The 20,513-nt window shown below is 39.6% G+C and overlaps 1 protein-coding gene across 1 annotated transcript in view; it reads right to left on the bottom strand.

The window, feature by feature from the left end:
- Positions 1-20,513, bottom strand: part of MDGA2 (MAM domain containing glycosylphosphatidylinositol anchor 2) — a 434,436-nt gene that overhangs the window by 176,983 nt on the left and 236,940 nt on the right. The window contains exon 3 of the mRNA XM_029078526.2: positions 15,406-15,580. Coding sequence (XP_028934359.1) covers positions 15,406-15,580 — 175 coding nt within the window. The remainder of the gene's footprint in view (positions 1-15,405; positions 15,581-20,513) is intronic.

The raw sequence follows: 20,513 nt of genomic DNA, 5'->3' as shown, positions 1-20,513 counted from the left end.
TTCTCTTTATTGCTGAATTGTACTTTCCAAGTGCTTAGTACAGTGCTCTGCACACAGTAAATGCTCAACGAATATGATTGAAGCAATGAATAAGCATATACCTACATAGGAGCACTGCTGTTTGGTTTGGGGCTATTGACTTTGGTAATTTACAGATCTTGGCACCTTTTAGATTCTGCCTCAAAGTCTCAGTGTCTCCGTTACATCTCTACTCAAAGCCGCTCAATATCTCAGAGTCATGAGTTGCAATCAATTATCTTATGTCTGCATTATTCTCTCCTCCTCAAAGCTGCTGTAAAATATCCGTTAGTGTGAGGAGGACACTCCAAAATCTCCATTAAAATGAATTTCCTTTGATATTCAAACAAATCAATGTATATGATTTACTTCAAGACAGATCAGAAATATTTATTTGTGAGCTTGAGAATAATCATCCTTTTGGAAAGTCAACCAACTTAACATTGTTCATCTTGTTGATTTAAATGCTTCTGCTTCAATATCCCTTAATTAAAATGTGTTAGTGGTCAATATTTTCCTTGAAAGCTAGTCAAGAAGTCTTTATTCATGGGTAATTGCTTTGCAGATAATGCCAGGAAAAACAATCAAACAGCTGGCAAACAAGCCCTCCATTGGGATATTTTAGTACATTTCTTGTTCACGCAGTTAATTTAAAATCAACCCATGCAACTTAGATTTTTCCAGATTAATGCCAGAGCCAATCTGAGTTATTTTATTTGCATTTAGCCAGAGTCCAGCTGTGTCTTTCTCTCACAAGTCCAGTTGAAGCAAGACATCCTGAAATAATAGACTGCTGTTAAATTTGCATTTTGCACAATAAAAGAAAATAAACTAGTATTTGGCCACATTAATTAGAGTGATAGTGCAATGTGATATTGTCTTTTTTTCCTTCATTAAAAACTGTAGTTATAAAAGTTGGTTGACTATGTACGACTAATAGAAGATATATATGGACTTTACAGTGAACTAAGTTCGATTCTCTATTCATGGAACAATGGAAACTTTAACCATAAGAACTTTGACCTAATCTTCTAATTATTTCCTGCCTACAGTCATGTTAAGGCCAACTTTAATAATTTGGATAGCTGTAGGTAAGGATTGGCGTGAACAGAGAACTGCTACTAATCACTGTGGTATTTTTTTTTAAATGGAATTTGGAAAGTGCTTACTATGTGCCAGGCCCTGTACTAAGTGCTGAGGCAGATACAAGATAGATGGGTTGGACGTAATCCCTGTCCCACAGAGGGGTCACAGTCTTATTTCTCATTTTACAGATCAGGTAACTGAGGCACAGAGAAGTTAAGAAACTTGCTTAAAGTCACAGAGCAAGTACATGGTGGTACCAGCATTAGAAGCCTGTAATCTTTTCACTAGGCACACTGCATCTCTCAAGTGCTTACTCTGTGGTAAGTGGTGGGGTACATACCAGATCTTTAGATCAGACAAAAATCCCTGTCCCACACAAATTTAAGGGTTAGGAGGAGCAGATATTTAAACTCCTCTCTACAGATGAAGGAAACTGAGGCACAGAAAAGCCAAGTGAGTTGTCCATTTCTACACAGCAGACAAATGGAAGAACCAGGATTAGAATCCTGGTCTCCTGACCCAAATCCTGTGTTCTTTCCACTAGGCCAGAATTATAAAGTAAGTCATTGCCTCAGTCCAAAGAATTGCCAGCAATGAATATCTCATATTCTGGTGAACTTCCGATATGTATGCTAATGAGTCAAGGGCTCTGTTCTTCCAGGCTTTCAGTACAGAGCCTAAAATGTGTTACCATAACCCATAACGGGTTATAAAAAAAAGGATAACTGATTTCACTGTATAGTTTTGAGCCCCTGGGGCGTCACGCCTCAGGAAATCTGTTTATCACAAACTTAAACCTGCACGTAGCATAGTATTTCACACATGGTGAGCTCAACAAATTCTGTATCTAGGCTTAGTACATTTACTAGATGGCGAGAGTCTTGGATCTAATCCCAGATGTGTAACAATAGCTATGGTCTCTTTCTTGACTCGATTTCATATGTTGCCATATAGGAGCCGTAACACTGATTAACTCATGGAGCAGTTAGAGATTATGTTTTGCCAGTGGCGGGGGGGGATTTAGACGATGGGGCTAAAATCAACTGTCACTGTTACCATCTTGCCCACTAAACTTTTAAAGTGGCTCTGAATTCACAATTCCGAGTTCTGATTTCTCGTGGTCATGTCTATATTGAGGCATGGCTCTCAGCCAGTGTTCCCACTTGCTCCTCTGGCCAATGGTGATGGATCTGGCTTATTTACAAATGCTAGTTACACTATAGCACTAAAAAACCCTTGTCGTTTCATCTTCAAATTTTGAGGAAAAACACTGTCTAGTAAATATTTTAGGCTTTCGGGTGAATTGCTAGAAAAGAAAACCAAGAGGATCACTGTCTCCTTCATCCAGGGGAGCAACATAGTCTAATGGAGGGAGCATGGGCCTGGGAGTCAGAGCACCTGGGTTCTAATCCCAGCTCTACTACTTAACTTCTCAGTGCCTCAGTTTCTTCATCTTTAAAATGGGGATTAAATCCTACTGCTTCTCCTTAAATTCTGAGGCCCATGTGGGACAGGAACTGTGCTCAATCTGAATAGCTTTTTATGTACCCAGCACTTAGCAAGGTAAGTACTTAAATACCACAATAATAATTACTACCATTGAATATAGGCACTGCTACTAGTATGATGCTCTGCACACAGTAAGTGCTCAATAAATATGATTGATTGCTTGATTGAGAGGAACCACGGTAGAAAGAAGCTTGGTCCTTAAAATAAAAATGCCAGTGGAATACCAGAACTGGACCTGGTGGACCTGGACTGTCTTTCAAAAATGGTGGGCGACTGCACATCCTCATCGCTAGATGCCCCACTGCATCCCCTAGGGCAGCCTGGGTGATTTTTATCAGAGACAGCACCTGATCAGTTCTCCTGTTATAGCACACACCAGTGCTCTGAGCTGGGGCGCTTTGAAGCAGAATGCCAGGTGCAGACCCGAGAGCAAAGTTTTCCGAGGGTGTCTCGCTTTGCTTTGGGGGTGAGCTGGGTGAACTGCTGATTAATGGTGATAGTAATATTAATGATGATAGTAATAATGATCAAAATAATAATAGTAAAGCACTTATTATGTGCCAAGGACTGTAAACTAAGCCCTGGGGTGGATGCAAGTTCATCAGATTGGACACAATCCCTGTCCCACAAGGGGTTCCTATTCTAAATAGCAGAGAGAACATGTATTGAATCTCCATTTTACAGAAGGGGAAGCTGGGGCACAGAAAAGGTAAGTGATTTGCCCAGGTTCACACAGAAACTAAATAGCTGAGCCGGACTTGGAATTCTGACTCCCACGCCAGTGCGCTTTCCACTAGTTCATGCCCTTTCTGTTCCAGTCATGAATAAGACTCTCCGAACGCAACAGGACTTAAGACCACTCGGTACGCTTTTATAAAGTCTAAATCCCGGGACCGAGAGGCACGGCCATAACAAGGAGACACAAGACCGCTGCAAGAGACTGGCAAGAATATGCACAGCCTTCAGGATTCCAAGAGGAAGGTTCAGAAACAGACACAGGCCCTTTATGGGACAAACCCATTAGTACAACAAGGCACTCTTTATGTGTTAACAGTTTGGAACGAAGTGCGGGTCGGTTGTGCATCAATTTTTCCACTCACACTCGTTCCCATCGGTAGGACCCATTTTGAAAACGAGGGACGGATAGCTAGACCTAAATCTAGATATCCTTTCCTTTAGAGTGGAAGAAAATAATGCTGGAATTATGTCAGAGATATTCTGTTTCTGTATAAATATAAAAAGCCATACAGTATATTGCAATTTTGAGACTTGGAGAAACTGATCATTTACTTCACCTTTTCCCTTCTAAAGGTCTCATAGCAGGATTATGGAGGACAGCAAGCCTGAACTTCAACATACCATACTCTGGTTCATGTCTCTAATCCACTTTATGTTCGGATTTCAAGGGAATCTATATTTGGAGATCTTGGAGGGCATTTGCCAGAGGCAGATGCTTGTGCTCTTCTAGTCTAGTGTTATCTGGAACCTCTTACTTGTTCTATGGAGTTGTCATTCGAGGAGTTGCAATCATGTGGCATTGATGATAATGATAGACACAGGGACATTCATATTGTAGGCAACAGTGGAGACAAACCCTGATACAGTGATGGGTACTAAGTGCACCTAATAGAGGACTTCCCTTAAGTAAAAACAAAGAGCAAGTGTTTAGCAAAAGATATGATCAGAAAATTACAGTTACCCTCCCCTGTATATCTATTGATTCCCTGTATTTCTGAAATGAAAATATCCGTGAATTACTTGATAAAACGGCAATCAAGGTGTGTATCTAACACTACTTCCACTGGGTATATGAAATTGAGCTTAGAAGATGACTTAGCTAAGACTGAAGTAGGTCAATCTTTAATTAACATATGCATATCATAACAATAATAATAAGAAGAAGAATTGTGGCATCTCTACAGGGCTTATTATGTGCTAAACACTGGGGTAAACACAAGACAATCAGGTCAGACAAAACTCCTGTTCCCACATGGGCCTCACAGTCTGAGTAGGTGAGAGAATAGGTAATCACAATTTTACTGATGAGGAACTGAGGCACAAAGAAGATAAGTGATTTACCCAAGGTCATGGACCAGGCAAGTGGGAGAGCCAAGATTATATATTATATAAGTGAACTTCTAGATAGAATTGCTAATATATTTCAGCATAGCTCATTATGTGAAGAATCTCTCTGAACATCAGTGAAAAATGTTAAATCTTCTACAGCATCCATTATAGCCTTCAGGAGATTTTCCCTATTCAGAAATTCCTTTGGAAAACCCCCCCACAAAAATAATGAATTTCTTTGTGAGAATACCTCCATATAAGTGCTTATCTGCAGAGTAAGTACCCACTTATTCATTCCAGAAATTAAAGCAGGAAACAGATAATGGGCCTCACACTGGGGCTAAAAACTAACAATTGACAGAAGCACCAGACACTAACAAGAACTTGCACTACTGAATTGAATTATAGGTCGATCCAAGCACAGCATTTTGTTTCCAGAAACAGGAACTGAGGTTCCTTGGAAAAAAATGTGGTTATTCTTGGGGCTCATCTGAATAGCTTGGAACATCCCTTCTACAGCCCTTACCTTGTCTTTCTAATACACCATCATGAAGCAATTACCCATGAGCCTATCCAGAATCTTGAAGTGACTAATTTTTCTTTCACCATATATCCCTGTATCACTGAACTTGATAGTACTAATAATCACCAAAATTGAGGTATCTGTTGAGCTTGTCATTAGGTGCCAAGTAGATATACTACAATTTGATCAGAAGAGTCTCGGTCCCACACCGGGTTCACTCTCTAATGGGAAAGGAGAACAGACAGGTATTTAGTCCCTAGTTTCTGAAGAAACTGAATCATAAAGGAAGTGAAATGACTTGCCCGAGATCAAACAACAGGCAAACGATGGAAACAGGATTAGAACTCAGGTCTTTATTCTTTTATTTATTCTTTTCTTCTCTTTATTCCCAGTCCAGTGCTCCATTTACCATGCCATATTGCTTCTCTGACTATATGTTTATGATCATGATCACAGCAGCTTGTGGGGCAGGATGAGAGCCACAAGTATGATAGGTCATAGCTGAGAAAACAATTCAAAGGCTACACAGCCTAATCAGCTTTCAGATGCTCTGGCAATCTTCACTAGAATTCTCTAAGCTAACCTTTTAATTTTTTTAAAAGTAAAATAGTTAAAATACGACTTTCCCTTAGATTGCTAGCTCCCTAAAAGAGACACCATATCCACTTAATTTATTTGAAACTTCCCAGTATACTCCACTGCATAAAGTCCTCAATAAAATAATTGGCTGATTGATTAGTCCATCCTCCAGCAATCTAGCCAAAAGATACATATCACTGGGATATTTATTCACTTACCTATAGGATACAAATCAAAGCTCAGGAAAAATTCCCAGAATCCTACACTCTTCTCAGAAATCTAAGCTATAAACAACCTCAGGGTGCCATCCTTGCTTGGAATACTGGAAGATTATTTAAAAATCCATCAGCACTCAAAAAATTCTATTATGGAGTTGCAGTTCAAATGCTGTCTGCATGGAAATCTCGGGCCATTAGGCAAACAAGCATTACTTGGTTTTAAGTCATCAGCAGATCTGCAAAGTCTTAAAAATAGCTACTGGATTTACAATTAGTTTTCAACAATGAAAAGAGCACTGGATTTTTAAAGGAGGCAGAGGGTCAGTTCAAATAAAGCTGTCAGTCACCAGGTCAGGTAAAAGATGGACTTCCATTTCTGAATTTTTTTGGTAGTCCTTCTGACAGATATGGCTGTAATTAACATCTGAAATGCACCTCAGTGAAGCCATAAAAATAAATAATGACCTCATGCTCCCATACTATGGTAAAATGCCATTTTGCAGATTACCTCTCTGGAATTTCACTTGTCTGCCAAATTCTGTGATTTCCCTCTCTTATCTGCCTCTTCAGCTCCTGACATCTTCTAGAGATGCTCCTCCTTTCTTTGTATTTATTTATTAAGCAAAAAGATCAAGACATATTCAAATCTGCTTTGCCTGTTTTTCACACATAACAAGCCTACGGAAAGCTGCAATACATTTAAACTTCACTTGGGTTTTGCTCAGCCACTTGCCCCACTCTATCAATCAATCAATCAATCAATCAGAATTTATTGAGTGCTCCCAAGTGGTAGTAACAGCTCCTTTGAATTCTGGATCAGAGTAGTTAGTGAACACCTCCTCCAGAGTTTCGTGGAAATTGTGCTTTTAGTGATACACTAATGCATAGATCAAGGGCACCAACAAGATTACGGTAAGAGGAGACTGTTTTAAAATGGCATTTGTTAAATGCTTACTATGTGTCATGCCCCGTACTTAACGCTGGGGGGTATTCATTCAATAGTATTTATTGAGCGCTTACTATGTGCAGAACACTGTACTAAGCGCTTGGAATGAACAAGTCGGCAACAGATAGAGACAGTCCCTGCCGTTTGACGGGCTTACAGTCTAATCGGGGGAGACGGACAGACAAGAACAATGGCAATAACTACGGCTACAAGATATTCAGGGTAGCTACAAGATATTCAGGTGAGGCACAGTCCCTGTCCCACACAGGACCTGCAGGCTTAATCCCCATTTTACAGATGAAGTAGGCTCAGAGAGGTGAAGTTACTTGGCCAAAGCCACACAGCAAATGAGTGACGTAGCTGGAATTAGAACCCAGGCCCTCTGATTCCCAGGTCCAAGCTCTTTCTGCTAAGCCATGTTGCTTCCCTGAATCTGGGGGCTCAGGTGATGTGGTAATGCTGAAGTTACAGTTTGGGGGTGCATGCATGGAGTTGGAAGGGGACCAAGAAATCAGGGATATCCTCCCAAAGGATGGTCTTTCTTCAGTACCTATCTGTACAGGATTACTGGTAAATTGACAGTCTTCTCATTGGCATCTAAGTTAATCTTCACCCCTTGTACTTAGTGTCTCTGATATGCACCATCATCAATCAATCGATGGTATTCATTGAGCACTTCCTGTGTGCCCAGCACGATCTGAAACACTTTTTTGTTTCAGACAATGGCATTTAAGTGCTATTATGTGCCAGATACTATACTAAGCGCTGGGGTAGATACAAGCTAATTGGGTTGGGCACAGTTGATGCCTCATGGTATTAACCCCCATTTTACAAATAAGGTAACTGAGCTCTTCTCATGTTTGGGAGAACACAGCTCAACAGTGCTGGTAAACATGTTACCAGTGCACAACAAGCTTATAGTCTGGAGGGGAAGACACACATTAATGTAAATAAGTTTTTAGTTATATACATTAAAAACACTTTTCCACTGTGGGCTGCTATGAGGTGCACCTGCTCCTATTTTTCCATAAACAGCCAACACAATCAGTACTGGAGATGAATAATCATAATTTATAGTATGACTCTTGACAGAGAATGTTTTGAAATCTCTAAATTAAATTTCTATTTCTGTTCCGTTGGAAAAAAATACAGCTATCAATATTTGAAGATCTAAATGTCGGTCATCTGCATAATATCTCATTTCAAAGTGTCTTCAGTAGACTAGTTTTATTGTGCTACATGAAAGTGACGAATTAATATATTTTGTCCTCTGATATGTTAAACCATTTACCATTTCCTCATATTAAAAATGTGATTCATATTCATTATTCTGGCCCTTCATCCAAATATTCCAGTCAGGAATTAGCCATATTGATGGAGTTTCTTACAAATAAAATGCCAGAGAAGATCAAATAAGAGTTCATTGAATTTTCTGAGCTTTCTCATTTGGAAATTAAAAATGTCACTGTAGCAAGGGCGCATGATTTGCTGCAGAAAGTACCTGATAAATACAAGCCAAGAGTCAGCCTACGAACCAATAAATGGAGAGCAAGGGGAAGGTTGAGGAAGAAAGAGGGGAAAAAGGGGGAAGAGAGACAGGAGGGAGAGGGGAAGAGAGGAGAAGGGTGAGTGAGAAAGAGAGAGAGAAAGAGAGGGGGAGGAGGGAAGGAAGGGGAAGAGAGAGGGAGAGAGGAATAGAAAGACACCTACCCATGGAGGGAAAATGTTGGGAGGCAAAATGGTGTGTTTTGTGTGGAAGACAGATTGCCAAGGAGACTGCCCACCCTATTAAAACTATCACCAGATGCCAGTGAATGTAATAAAACATTTATTCAGAACAAATTCTTGGTTGGGATTGTTCTAATAAAAATAATCAATTTACACTACAGGACGGTGCTGAACACAATTGCAGCCTGTCTGATGAAGCATATCATAGTTGAATTGATGAAACAATTATGACAGAGAAAATAATATGTTTTTCTGTTTGGCTCTTGGCTGAAAATGTACTCAGCATTTGGACTTGGTTATCTTAGCTAAACAATGTTATGATTTAATAATTTTTATAAGTACTTTTAAGAATTGATTCTATATGCCCTCATACACAATATCAAATTTAAGTTTGAATGTGCAATTTCACTACTGCCTATTAACTTCCCGTTCCAATTTCCTATGGTAGAAAAGCAGAAATTCAGCTGGACCTGCTGCAAAATGAGCACAATGAGGGGACATTATGCTCACTGGAAGGATCTCCCCAACCTGAGGAAAATGATGCTTAATAAACTAGAAAATAGGTCTCTTCTCTTCTTAGTTTGAATCTATTCTGTAAGTGGGGAAAGTGCAGCCTCTTTATTTCAATTTCAATCAATTTCAACTTCCAAGTGATGGACCTGGTATCAAAGTTGTACTATAAGCCTACCCCTTTCACAGATGAATTTGTCTTTGAATTTTAGATTTCGCCCTTTTATGCATCTGAAATGTGAACAGTGAATAGGACTGACACATTTTTTTCTTTTCCCCTTCCAAGAGAAAACTATTCCTGATTTATCCAGTGGACTCATCTCCATAGAATGAAATGTCCCTGTTCATTTGGCAACTCTCCAGACCTGCATGTTACATATAGAGTAAGTTTTCTTAATGCAGGATTCAGCAGAAACAATAATTCCGATATTTCAGAAGAACTGAATGGATTCACTTCTTGGAAATTACACTGTGCATGGCTTTAATGGACTATATGGACATAGGATGGGGTCCAGAATGATAATTTTGATTCCCTTTCTGTACACTCTGATGCCTGTGAGGGTTTGGCTATATCTATCTCATTTCAATGCATCTTTGTTTTCCTCGTCTGAAAAACAGGAACTGTTTAAATTGAGGAAAGATGACAGAAATGAATATGTGTTGAGCATTTTAACAAATGGTTGCTAAAAAATGCCAAGTAAAAATATCTTTGAATTCTATTTCTTCACAATGAATGTTCTTTACTAATGTTTTCATCTTCGCTTTGACATTCCCATCAAGACAGCTTAACCGAATTCAATCTTAATTGGCTGAATTCTCAGAGAAGTTGTCTGAATAAACAGATAATTGTACCCACTAGTGACCGGGTAGAATGTAGCTTCAGCAATTCAAAACAGCATCTGTCCCCCAACTCAGGCAAACGGCGAAGCTCCCGAAAACTATGCACATGTGTATGCTCCTTCCCTTCCTCCCTCCCTCCTCCCCACCAGCAATGGAGGGATGAAAACATAATTTTCTAGTTCTGCCATTTTGGAATATTAAACCTGCTTTGCGTCCTTGATCTAATGTGGATAAATCACAAAAGTTCCTCCAATCCACCATCTACTTTTTTCACTGGAGAGTTCTACACACTGATGTCAAGATGGTTTACCAACACAAAATTTTCAACTTCTTGCTTCAGGACAGGGAAGCCATACTTGCTAAAGCTATTTTGAAAACAACAACAACAAAAAATCTTAATTACTTTGCTCTTCCCACCCTCTTCATAGGCCAAAATGTTTGGATGATGTAGTAATTCAGTGTATTACTCAAGAGCAATTTAGAGAAGGACAAAGAAACTGCATATTACAAAGTCCTCAAAACAAGTTTTGTTCAGAAACAAGCATGCAGTGAAAACAGTAGTTTTTAATTTTCCTCAAAATAACAATGATAATAATAATGATGGTACTTGTTAAGCGCTTACTATGTGCCCTGCACTGTTCAAAACACTAGGGTAGATACAAGTTAATCAGGATGGATACAGTCCCTGTCCCACATTGTGCTCACATTCTTAATCCCCATTTTACAGATGAGGTAACAGGCACAGAGAAGTTAAGTGACTTGCCCAAGGTCACTGAGTAGACAAGTGATGTAGGCAGGATTAAAACCCAGGTCCTTTTGATTCCCAGGCCCATGCTCTTGCCACTAAACCATGCTGCTCACATAATGCATCAGGGCCTAGAGAGAGTCTTTCCCAATCCTTTTGCCAGGGAAGAAGGGAAAATAACATCACTTTGATCCAGAGGAGAAATCCAAAGATAGCATTATGCAAGAGAGATGGTTTTACAAGAAGGGTGTCACAGAAAAAGACAGAATCCCAAAGTCCAGAAAGCATAATTAGAATATTAGCCATTTTCTCTTTAATGATCTCTGAGGGTGGGTCGAGGCGGGGAGATTTTAAAAAACTGCATCTTATTTAAGGGCTGAAATACCAGTTGATTCTACAAGACCTGACCTGCTGACTCTGGCAAGCCTCATTTGTATCATTTCTCTGTCCATCTTAACTGTTGCATGAGCATCTGCTACTCACTGCTCCCTTATCTTCTTTGGTATCCTTTCTCAAAATACAACAATTATGATTCAATCAACCAACCAATAGTATTCATTGAGCAGGGTCACCTGGGTACAAAACACCATACTAAGTGCTCAGGAAAGTACAACAGTAGCAAAACCCATTCCATAAATAGACCCAGCTTTCTGGAAAATGCCATTCCTTTTTAGAAAATTAACTTTTTGGAGTGGTCTTGAAAACTTCTCAGAGAGTATATTTCTTAATGTTATAATCCTTCAACATATTTTATAGATAAAATTGGTCTTTTACCTGCCTTGCATGTCAGCTTGATCATTTAACATGTTCTCCTGATAACCCTCAGTAATAAAGAATGCACCAGCTGAACAGTGCTCACAAGCAAAGTGTCAGAATATAAACTTTGTGCTCAATTTATGGTTCTTGAAAAAGGACTCTTCTCTTCTGTTAGTAGCTGCACTACCATTCCTCCCATACCAATACTTCAGAAATCACTAAATGTGTAAAGCTCTTCCTGGCAATTAAATAGGAGAGTTAAAATCCCCTAAAATAAAGAGTCATTAAGGCAGGCATTTCATTTTCTCCAATCACAGCTACGCCAACGGGAACAAAATCTCACAGTTGCTAAAAGAAATAACCTTTCTTGAAAGATGGTGTCTATCATTTCAGTTTGCTACAGCTGCTAGGCAGGTGGGAAGCTAAGTGTTTCTCTAATTTACATTTCGTGTTTCTTTCATTTTAGTTAGAAACCCAGAATATGAAGGCTCTCATATAGTTGGATTTCAAACCACTTTTCAAATCAAAGTGTGGGGCTTCAAAATAGCCTGCTCCATTCAGTGGCCATATAACTAGTCCACCCTCTAGAATTTCAGGAAACCTATTAGCCCACTGAGCCCCTGATGAGACTTTTAATTCTATCTAGAATCACCCACTTTCTGGCTATTTCCTTCTGAATTTCCAGGTCCCTCATTGCCTGCTCCTTCACTGTCACAGACAGTCTGATGGCAGTGTCTCCAGCCTCCACACTTGTCCCTGCAGTTCTTAAGATCCTTAGTACAGAGCTTAGTACAGTGCCTAGCACATAGGAAGTGCTTAATACTACAATTATTATTATTAGTATCATCTTGTAAAGCATGGGCCTGGGAGTCAGGAGGAGCTGACCTCTAGTCCTGGCTCTGCCACCTGTCCTCTGTATCAATATGAATGCACACTCTCAGGCTGATACTTGAATGTCTTTTATGAGACTTACAAAACATGAAAATATTCAGTCAACTAAAAAAAAATAAACACTGGACAAGTTTGGCTGGCTGTTGACTGGTACAAGAGACCAAATCAGTTGGGAATCTTCATTGTGACCATTACATGATTAATGATAGTTCATCAGCAAAAAAAATGTGTAATAAAGGACCAATATCTGAACAATATCTGAAACAATATGCTACAGGAAATCTACTTTGAGAAATTATGTTGAAAATTGGTACTTCTTTCATTTTAATTCAAAAAGAATCCAACTTATGTATGAAAGGATCAAGGAACACAGCCTTTTCTCAACTGTAACTGCAAAACAGAAGACTCCTACTCTGGTATTCATAGTATTTATTGAATATCCACTGGATGCAGTGAACTATACTCATAATCTGGAAAGTACACCACCACAATACACGTTCCCTGCTTGCAAAAGAGATTTCAGGGCAAGCAGACAGAAAAGAGATTTACAAAGTTAATCACCTCATGCTGGATTTTTTCATTTTATTTTACACCACAAGCAATTTTGGAAAGGGTTGCCGAAATCACGACTCCAGGTCAACACGTCTTCCCCAAGAGATTTATGTATAGTACATTTCAACAAATGTGTCAAAGCATCCACCTAGACAAAACGCTTTTGTGTATATGAAGACTTGAGACATATCAGGAATTTCCAATTCCGACAATTAAGAAAGTGTTCTTCTGGAACACTGACTACCCCCAATTTAACACATAGGTCAAATTCAAACGGAGGACAGATATGACTTTGTTCAGGGACAAATTTCACTTTATGACCCATCTCATTGACCATTGTTGGCAAACTCAAACCAGCTTTTGCCGCACAGTAGGAAGGGCCTACTTGGTGTTGCAATTACAAGCCACATTGCAGATGTCTTTACATTTTGTATTCCACACTCATCCCGTGCTCAAAGTTTCATTGTCGCCAATGAAAGTTCCATTTCTAGAACGCGTTTGGAATATGAAACGGAAATCTGCAGTGCAGATGAGACGGTCACAACACTGTTCAGAAAAGAAGTCAGACCTGCTGTGACCTGGGCTTGGGACTGAATCTCATTTCCTAAAAAGGTTGAAGCAGAGAATACCACTCTGCTTTCCTGAATGGTCTCATATACCCCCTGCCTGAAACCTGAATGGTCTTATGTACCCCCTGCCTCAAGCTTCAGGGAGGACTGATAGTGGCCTCTTTCAACTCCACGATGGCAGAGTCTGGGATGTCCATGGTTTATCGACTGCTCTTCTCTAGCTCCGAAAATCACATGGGACAGGGTCTGTGTCTGGCCTGATTATCCTTTATCTACCCCCAGTGCTTAGTGATAATAATAATTATGACTATATTAGTTAAGTGCTTACTATGTGCCAAGCACTGTTCTAGATGCTGGGGTAGATATGAGGTAATTAGGTTGGATACAGTTCCTGTCCCACATGGTGCTCATAGTCTTAATCCCCATTTTACGGATGAGGTAACCGAGGCCCGGAGAGGTGAAGTGACTTGCTCGAGGACACACAAAACAACTGGCGGAGGCAGAATTAGAACCCATGACCGTCTGATTCCCAGACCTGTGCCCTACAATACTTAGCCCATAGTATGCACTTTAATAGCACAATCATTATAATTAGCTCATTAAGATCGCCTGTGAGTGCATAGTATGGTACATGGCTAAGTACAGCAATAGGAAGACACACATCCCCTGCCGTCGAGGAGCTTACAATATTTATTAAGAAGGAAAGTGTCAAACTGCTATGGAATTTGTGCAGCCCGATTCCTTAGTCCCCTGCATGCCAAACTCTTCACATCCAAAAATCAAACCTGAAAATTATGTTCAAATTTGCATCCTAGCCTCAGGCAGTGGACTAAAACCTAAGACAATTACCATGCAAATCACAAGCAGTTAAAAAGTCATTGGTTGAATTGATACATTTGTAAAATTCATGTACCGAAAACACACTCAAAGTGTTTCAGGTTGGGGTTCACCTCAGAGACTGTATTCTTGCTGAATTGATGGTCCCTGTCAGAGGACTGTGATGTCCTTAATTTCTTTGTCAGTTTCCTGGGAAATGGTTTCTATCTTAAACTACAAGATTTTTCAAAACATAACCTGCTTTCTAATATTGTGAACTTAAGGTGAATTTCTTCCTAGTTTTTTCCAGGTTCCGTCTAAATGGCTCACATTCCCTAAGCCAAAGATGCTTATTTTCAAACTGCATTTTGTTCTGTGGGCTTTTTCAGAAGGGACCTGAGCTGTTGGGTTATTCCCAAGTTCTCACAAGCACATTTAAAATATGGAAATCTACAGGTAAACAATGGCTTATTAAGTGAACAAAAGGGGTCCTGCTGTACAGGTCAGATTTTCTATTCAGCGGACTGTCAGCCATCTTGCCATGACAGAGACTGTATAACTCTGTGACTTCCATCACCGCTACTGGAATAGCAAATCAAGAGCATACCCTCTACTCCCAACCCTCAGGACCTACCTGAAAAGGTAGCCACAAAGTGGCCTCTCGAGTGCTAACCAGAAGCGACACATTACGGCAGGTGTTTCTATGTCTACAGAGCCCTCATCATAAAGGAATTGTGCTTCCCTTCAGGCCGGGGGTTAGTGATGATTCTTTACTGTTATACAGCGTCCTCTTGCAAGCAATTAGTACAGTGCTCTGCACAAAGTAGGCGCTCAATAAATATGAGCGCTTACTAGTAATATGATTACTATCTTTTCATACATTCAGCGTGGAAGAACAACTAGTTTTGGGGGGGCATCTCACCATCAGTCATCATCTTCATTCCCTTAGGAGCGTGTTCTCTCTCTCTATATATATACGCATGCATATGCAAATAGAGAAGAGAAAGAATAGAGAGGTGGTCTCACTGAGGCAGTCTGAGGTGTTTACTTACAGTACACATCCACTCGGATTGACTTTATCGCTGGCGAACCCAAACCATTCTCTGCCTTGCAGTAGTAGCGGCCTCCTTGGTGCCGTTGTATATTTGTAATCCTCAAAGTCTCGTTGAAGACACTTGAGTCTTGAAAACGGTCAGAGGCGCTTCCTGCTGTTTTGGTCCACCTGATCTGAGCAAACAACAAAAATGATGGTTACTTTCGGGTGGCTGTTTCTTCCAGGAATAGAAGACATGCAGTAACTTTCATCCGTCTTCCACGCTTGGGACATTCCTACACTATTACTGAAAGGCAAATTACACCACAAGGGCAAGTGTAACTCAACCACTCGTCTAGAAATAGACTGCTGCAAAATGAAAAAAAAAAAAGAAAATAGTTTTCTAACTTTCAATAATTGAAGTACTGTAATTAAAAATTAACCATAAGCAGTTACAGTCCCATGGTGAAAGGCACGATAACACCTCTCCCAGGGATTGCTAGACTTCAGCAGAAAAGGCAACAAAAAAGGCAAGTTATAAGCAAAAATGAGTGTAGCTCATCAGAAATTAATGCTTTCTTTTTGCTAACACCTGGGCAAACAGGGAAAATAACATTTTTTACCCATTAACTCAGAAGTTCTTTTCACTGAGTCAGTAGGGGAGGTATCAAAAATTCCTATTGGGACCCTTTAATTTTTAGAAACAGGTTCCCATTTCATTTGGATATTCTGTTCTAGTCAAAGAAAATCATAAGAACTAATTCATTCATTCATTCAACTGAATTTATTGAGCGCTTACTGTGTGCAGAGCACTGTACTAAGCGTTTGGAATGTACAGTTCGGCCACAGATAGAGACAATCCCTGCCCAACAACAGGCTCACAGTCTAAAAGGGGGAGACAGACAGCAAAACAAAACAAGTAGTCAGGCATCAATACCATCAAAATAGATAAAGAGAACCATAGATATATACACATTAATAATAAAAGAGTAATAAATAATGCATATAAATATATACAAGTGCTATGGGAAGGGGAAGGGGGAAGAGCAGAGGGAGGGAGTAGGGGAAATGGGAAGGGGAGGAGGGGCAGAGGGAAAGGGAGGGCTCAGTCTGGGAAGGCTTCTTGGAGGAGGTGAGCTCTCAATAGGGCTTTGAAGAGGGGAAGAGAGTTAATTTGGCATATGTGAAGAGGGAGAGCATTCTAGGTCAGTGGTAGCATGTGGGCCAGGAATCGCTGGCGGGACAGGCGAGAATGAAGCACCATGAGGAGGTTAGCAGCAGAGGGGCGGAGTGTTAAAATTTTTGGGAAATTTGAATAAGTTTATGAGGACTTCGCTTTTGAAAAAAAATTCCCCAAAATGACCCCTATATTGCAATAATTACAGTTTCCTTTACACCCAAAATTATTTTCCAAAAATGTGCAAACTTTTCAAAGAAAGCAGCTTTACTAAACTGCCCAGTTAGACTAACAGCAACACTCCCCTCTAAACAATACCAATCTTTTAAACACAGCTGTGTACAACACAGCACATTTTGCTTGTGATGAAAACAGCCATTCAACACCAATTTGGTGTGTTTTCATTGATGAAACCTGCATTGGAAATGCTTGATGTGTTGTGATGTGTCACAGGGCAGGAAAGCCTGTTTGTTTTTTCTCTGCTTTTCATTCTCTCCCTTTTGTGAATGAATCTACTGAAATTGCAGTTGTAAAGCAAGTGGTGCTCATGTGTGTGAATGTGCATCTGTATAGGAGGTGCAGAGAAAAGAGATTTAACACTGCATCTATAACTATGGCAAATCAAATTAACGGTAAGACAGATTCTTCCCTCTCTTCCCCAGTGAAATTGAAGAAAACCAACACTCTGGGATTTTACCAATTTGTTCCTAGTTTAACAATTCTTTGCTTGTGAGCCCCTTGAGGGTCAGACACTATGTCAGATTCTCATTCATACATATTTTCCTCCAGCTCTAAATCTAGTGTTTTATGACTACCACTGAGTAATAGTCACAGCATTTATTGAGCTAACACTCAGGATAATGCATTGTAATCAATTATTATTTATTGAACACTTACTGTTGCGCAGAGCACAGTAATAAGCACTTCAGAGGGTACAATATAGCAGTGTTGGTAGACACGTTCCCTGCCCACAACTAAGCCTTTTGTGCATGCAAATCAATCAAATGACATAAAGTCCACTAGGAGCTTACAATCTAAAGGGAAGGCAGACATAAAAGTATTTACAGAGCACTCAAAATAAATAATTTAATGTAAAACATATCTACACGTGCTGAGTATGTTACACACAGCCACTCGGTCACTATCACTAATTGGTTTCAATCAATCAGGGCCTTATATAGGAGAAGTAGACGAGACCATCCCTGCCTATAGAGAGGATGCTACATTTTGAGAGGCAACAATCAGAGGGCTTTTTAATCTCTCCCTGAAAACTCTGAATGATAAAAGTGTTAGATTGAACTCACGCTTCATTACTTACTAAGAATCTACAAACTCTTGGATTGTTTGCAGAGTCTCTCTCAGGTGGGTATGAATGGTTCCGTTTTATGACTCTGACTAACCGATTTATTGCTATTTCTTCTTCTGCCCATCTTGCAATAGGCCACCTTTAGGTGCTCTGCATTATTTAATTGCAGGCCCAGTAGACCCTTTCTTAATATCATTAGTTTAAGAAACCTGACACTGAGAATACCGTGAAATGTAGCAGACAAAACCTTAGAAGAGATTCATTTGAAATCTACCACACAACACAAACCTATGGCCTTCTCATAGCATCTGTAAGAGTGTAAGGCTTCTAAGGCCTCATTTTTTTTTTCATTTTGATTCCCTTGGCTTAAAGATCAGGATGAACTGAAAATTTTAAACTATGCCATTCTTTAAACAGTGCCTACGCTGTGATGTGGAAAGTTTAAACGGCCCTTAAGAGACTGCATCTGACGTAGAAACAAATATGCTCCCATATTCCTGACACCTATTTTAATTACCTAGTTCATTTGGCGGAGATTTTTCAATACAGCTGGGGAAAAAAAAATATCACTTGACTCTCAGGTTGTGCTTTCGTCTCCACACACGATTTATTATTCTCACCTTTCGTGACATATTCAAATGGCCTAGGTATTGAATTTTGCCACTGAACAAAACGGTGACTTACAACAACCATCTGTTGTTTTAGGATAGGCAGTGGAATTGAACCTGACAGATCTAATTTGGAGGGGTGACAGGAGCGAGGAGAGAGATGAGGGAGCAGGATGTAAGATTCCCTCCCACTGTAAGGACACTTTATATCAATGTAGTTCTCAGGGTAACATTTGCCTGACAACTGAATTGGCTACTGCCTGAACAAAGCATTGCCTGTAATGGGCATTCAGCTCTTGAGAAGAAAAGAACAATCAAAACGCAATATTGCATTATTCACCCTAGTTCAAAGATGCTCTTCCCGATGAATAATCCATCTGAAGTATCCTTTGGAGATTCCCATTTTATACAGTGAGATACGAATTATTAAGTGTTGCCAGTGTGAGCTGGTGGAAGGACAATGGAACTGGGAATCAGGAAACCTGGGCTCTATTCACAGCTCTGCCACTGCCCTGATGGTTGACCTTGGTTAATAAATACAACCGATTTAGAGGTATTTATTGAGGATTTACTGAGAAGGACTGTACTAAATGCTTGGGAGAGTACAATACAATAGGTAACCATGATCCTTGCCCTCATGGACTTAGTGAGAAAGTCACAACACGAGGAAGAGGCTAGATGGATAGAAATCATAACAGTGATAACGGAAGAACCCGTTAGCAAGGTTACGGATTATGGCAGAAGATAGGACATTCTAGAGAAAATATATCCATAGAGTTGCTATGAATTGGAAACAACTGGACGGCATTTGATAACAATAATGATGCTAGTACTGTCACTAAGAAATACCATCACAAAAATTACCAACACTACCTAAGAACTGTATCAGTTTTTCTAGGTTACCCTGGGCATTTCACGTTGGCAATGTCGAGATACCCCTATCACAGTTTTGCTCAGAAGGGGAGAATTAGGAACTAGGACAATAACGATATTGACAACAGGGTACATCAAGCTAGAAACTTCAACATCTTCCACCTTCTGTCGACCTTTTTTAAAAAGCCAAAGCATCGATCTACAATCCCTGGCATACACCATTATCTCTGAAACAATCACTCTGAGGTGTTAATTAGAAGATGTGCAAGGTTTGCTTTTTCTCCAGCTTGTCATGAAAATAATTCCAAATTAGGCAAAACATAAGCACAAAATATTAAAATGCAGACATCCCATGAATTAAAGATTTGCTCTAACTGCTTGCAAATGAAGCTGTAGTAATCTCGCTTCCTGGGCGGAAAAGAAGAGAAAAGCTGAACCACTAAGCGGCAGGGGCATAAATTTTAAGAGCTATCTTAAAAGCTGAGAGAAGATTTAAGAAGTGGCTCACTGCAGAAAAGAAGAAACTATTAGTTAAAAAGGTAAAATGCTAAATTAGGCTTGTGATAGCTTACAATTGACTATCACAACTAAGCCTGCAGTGTGTCATTTTTATGAAAAAAACTGTACTCCAGTAGTGACATATCCAGTATATTACAAACACATTTTATAGTAGCATAGCGAGTGATTAAATAGAGCAATATATTCAAGTTTCATCCTAATGTTTTCCCAAGGATTTTAAAAGGTTCTATTGATTTAAATTTAGCACTTCTCCTCTTAATAATCAATATTGATTTTACCACAAATGCCTCACTTCAAGGTGTTTCTTAATGCCGTAGACTATTCTTTCCAAGTTCCCTCCAGTACTTATGGGAATTTATCCACCATCGTTCTCAATCTGGTTGAAAATGAAATGATAATTTCTTTAATGTTTTATGATAGGAGGTGATCTAAATTAACTGTAGTGCAGATCCTGCAAAAGTGTTGGAAATGTAATAAAACCCACTTTGCTCCTCACCTTCCGAGCCAGCACCCATCTAAAGTATATTTAAAATTATTCAGGTTGGAAGCATAATGAATCCACACAATTTAAGAAAATATAGCATAAGAGGAAATAACTCATAACAGCAGATCTTTAACCCTGTTGCTACATGGGGGCAGGGGGA

This window comes from Ornithorhynchus anatinus, chromosome 14 (assembly GCF_004115215.2).
Source record: "Ornithorhynchus anatinus isolate Pmale09 chromosome 14, mOrnAna1.pri.v4, whole genome shotgun sequence".
Taxonomy (NCBI): Eukaryota; Metazoa; Chordata; class Mammalia; order Monotremata; family Ornithorhynchidae; genus Ornithorhynchus; species Ornithorhynchus anatinus.
The sequence above is the reverse complement of the archived record's forward strand: the minus strand, read 5'-3'. Positions and strand labels throughout refer to the sequence as shown.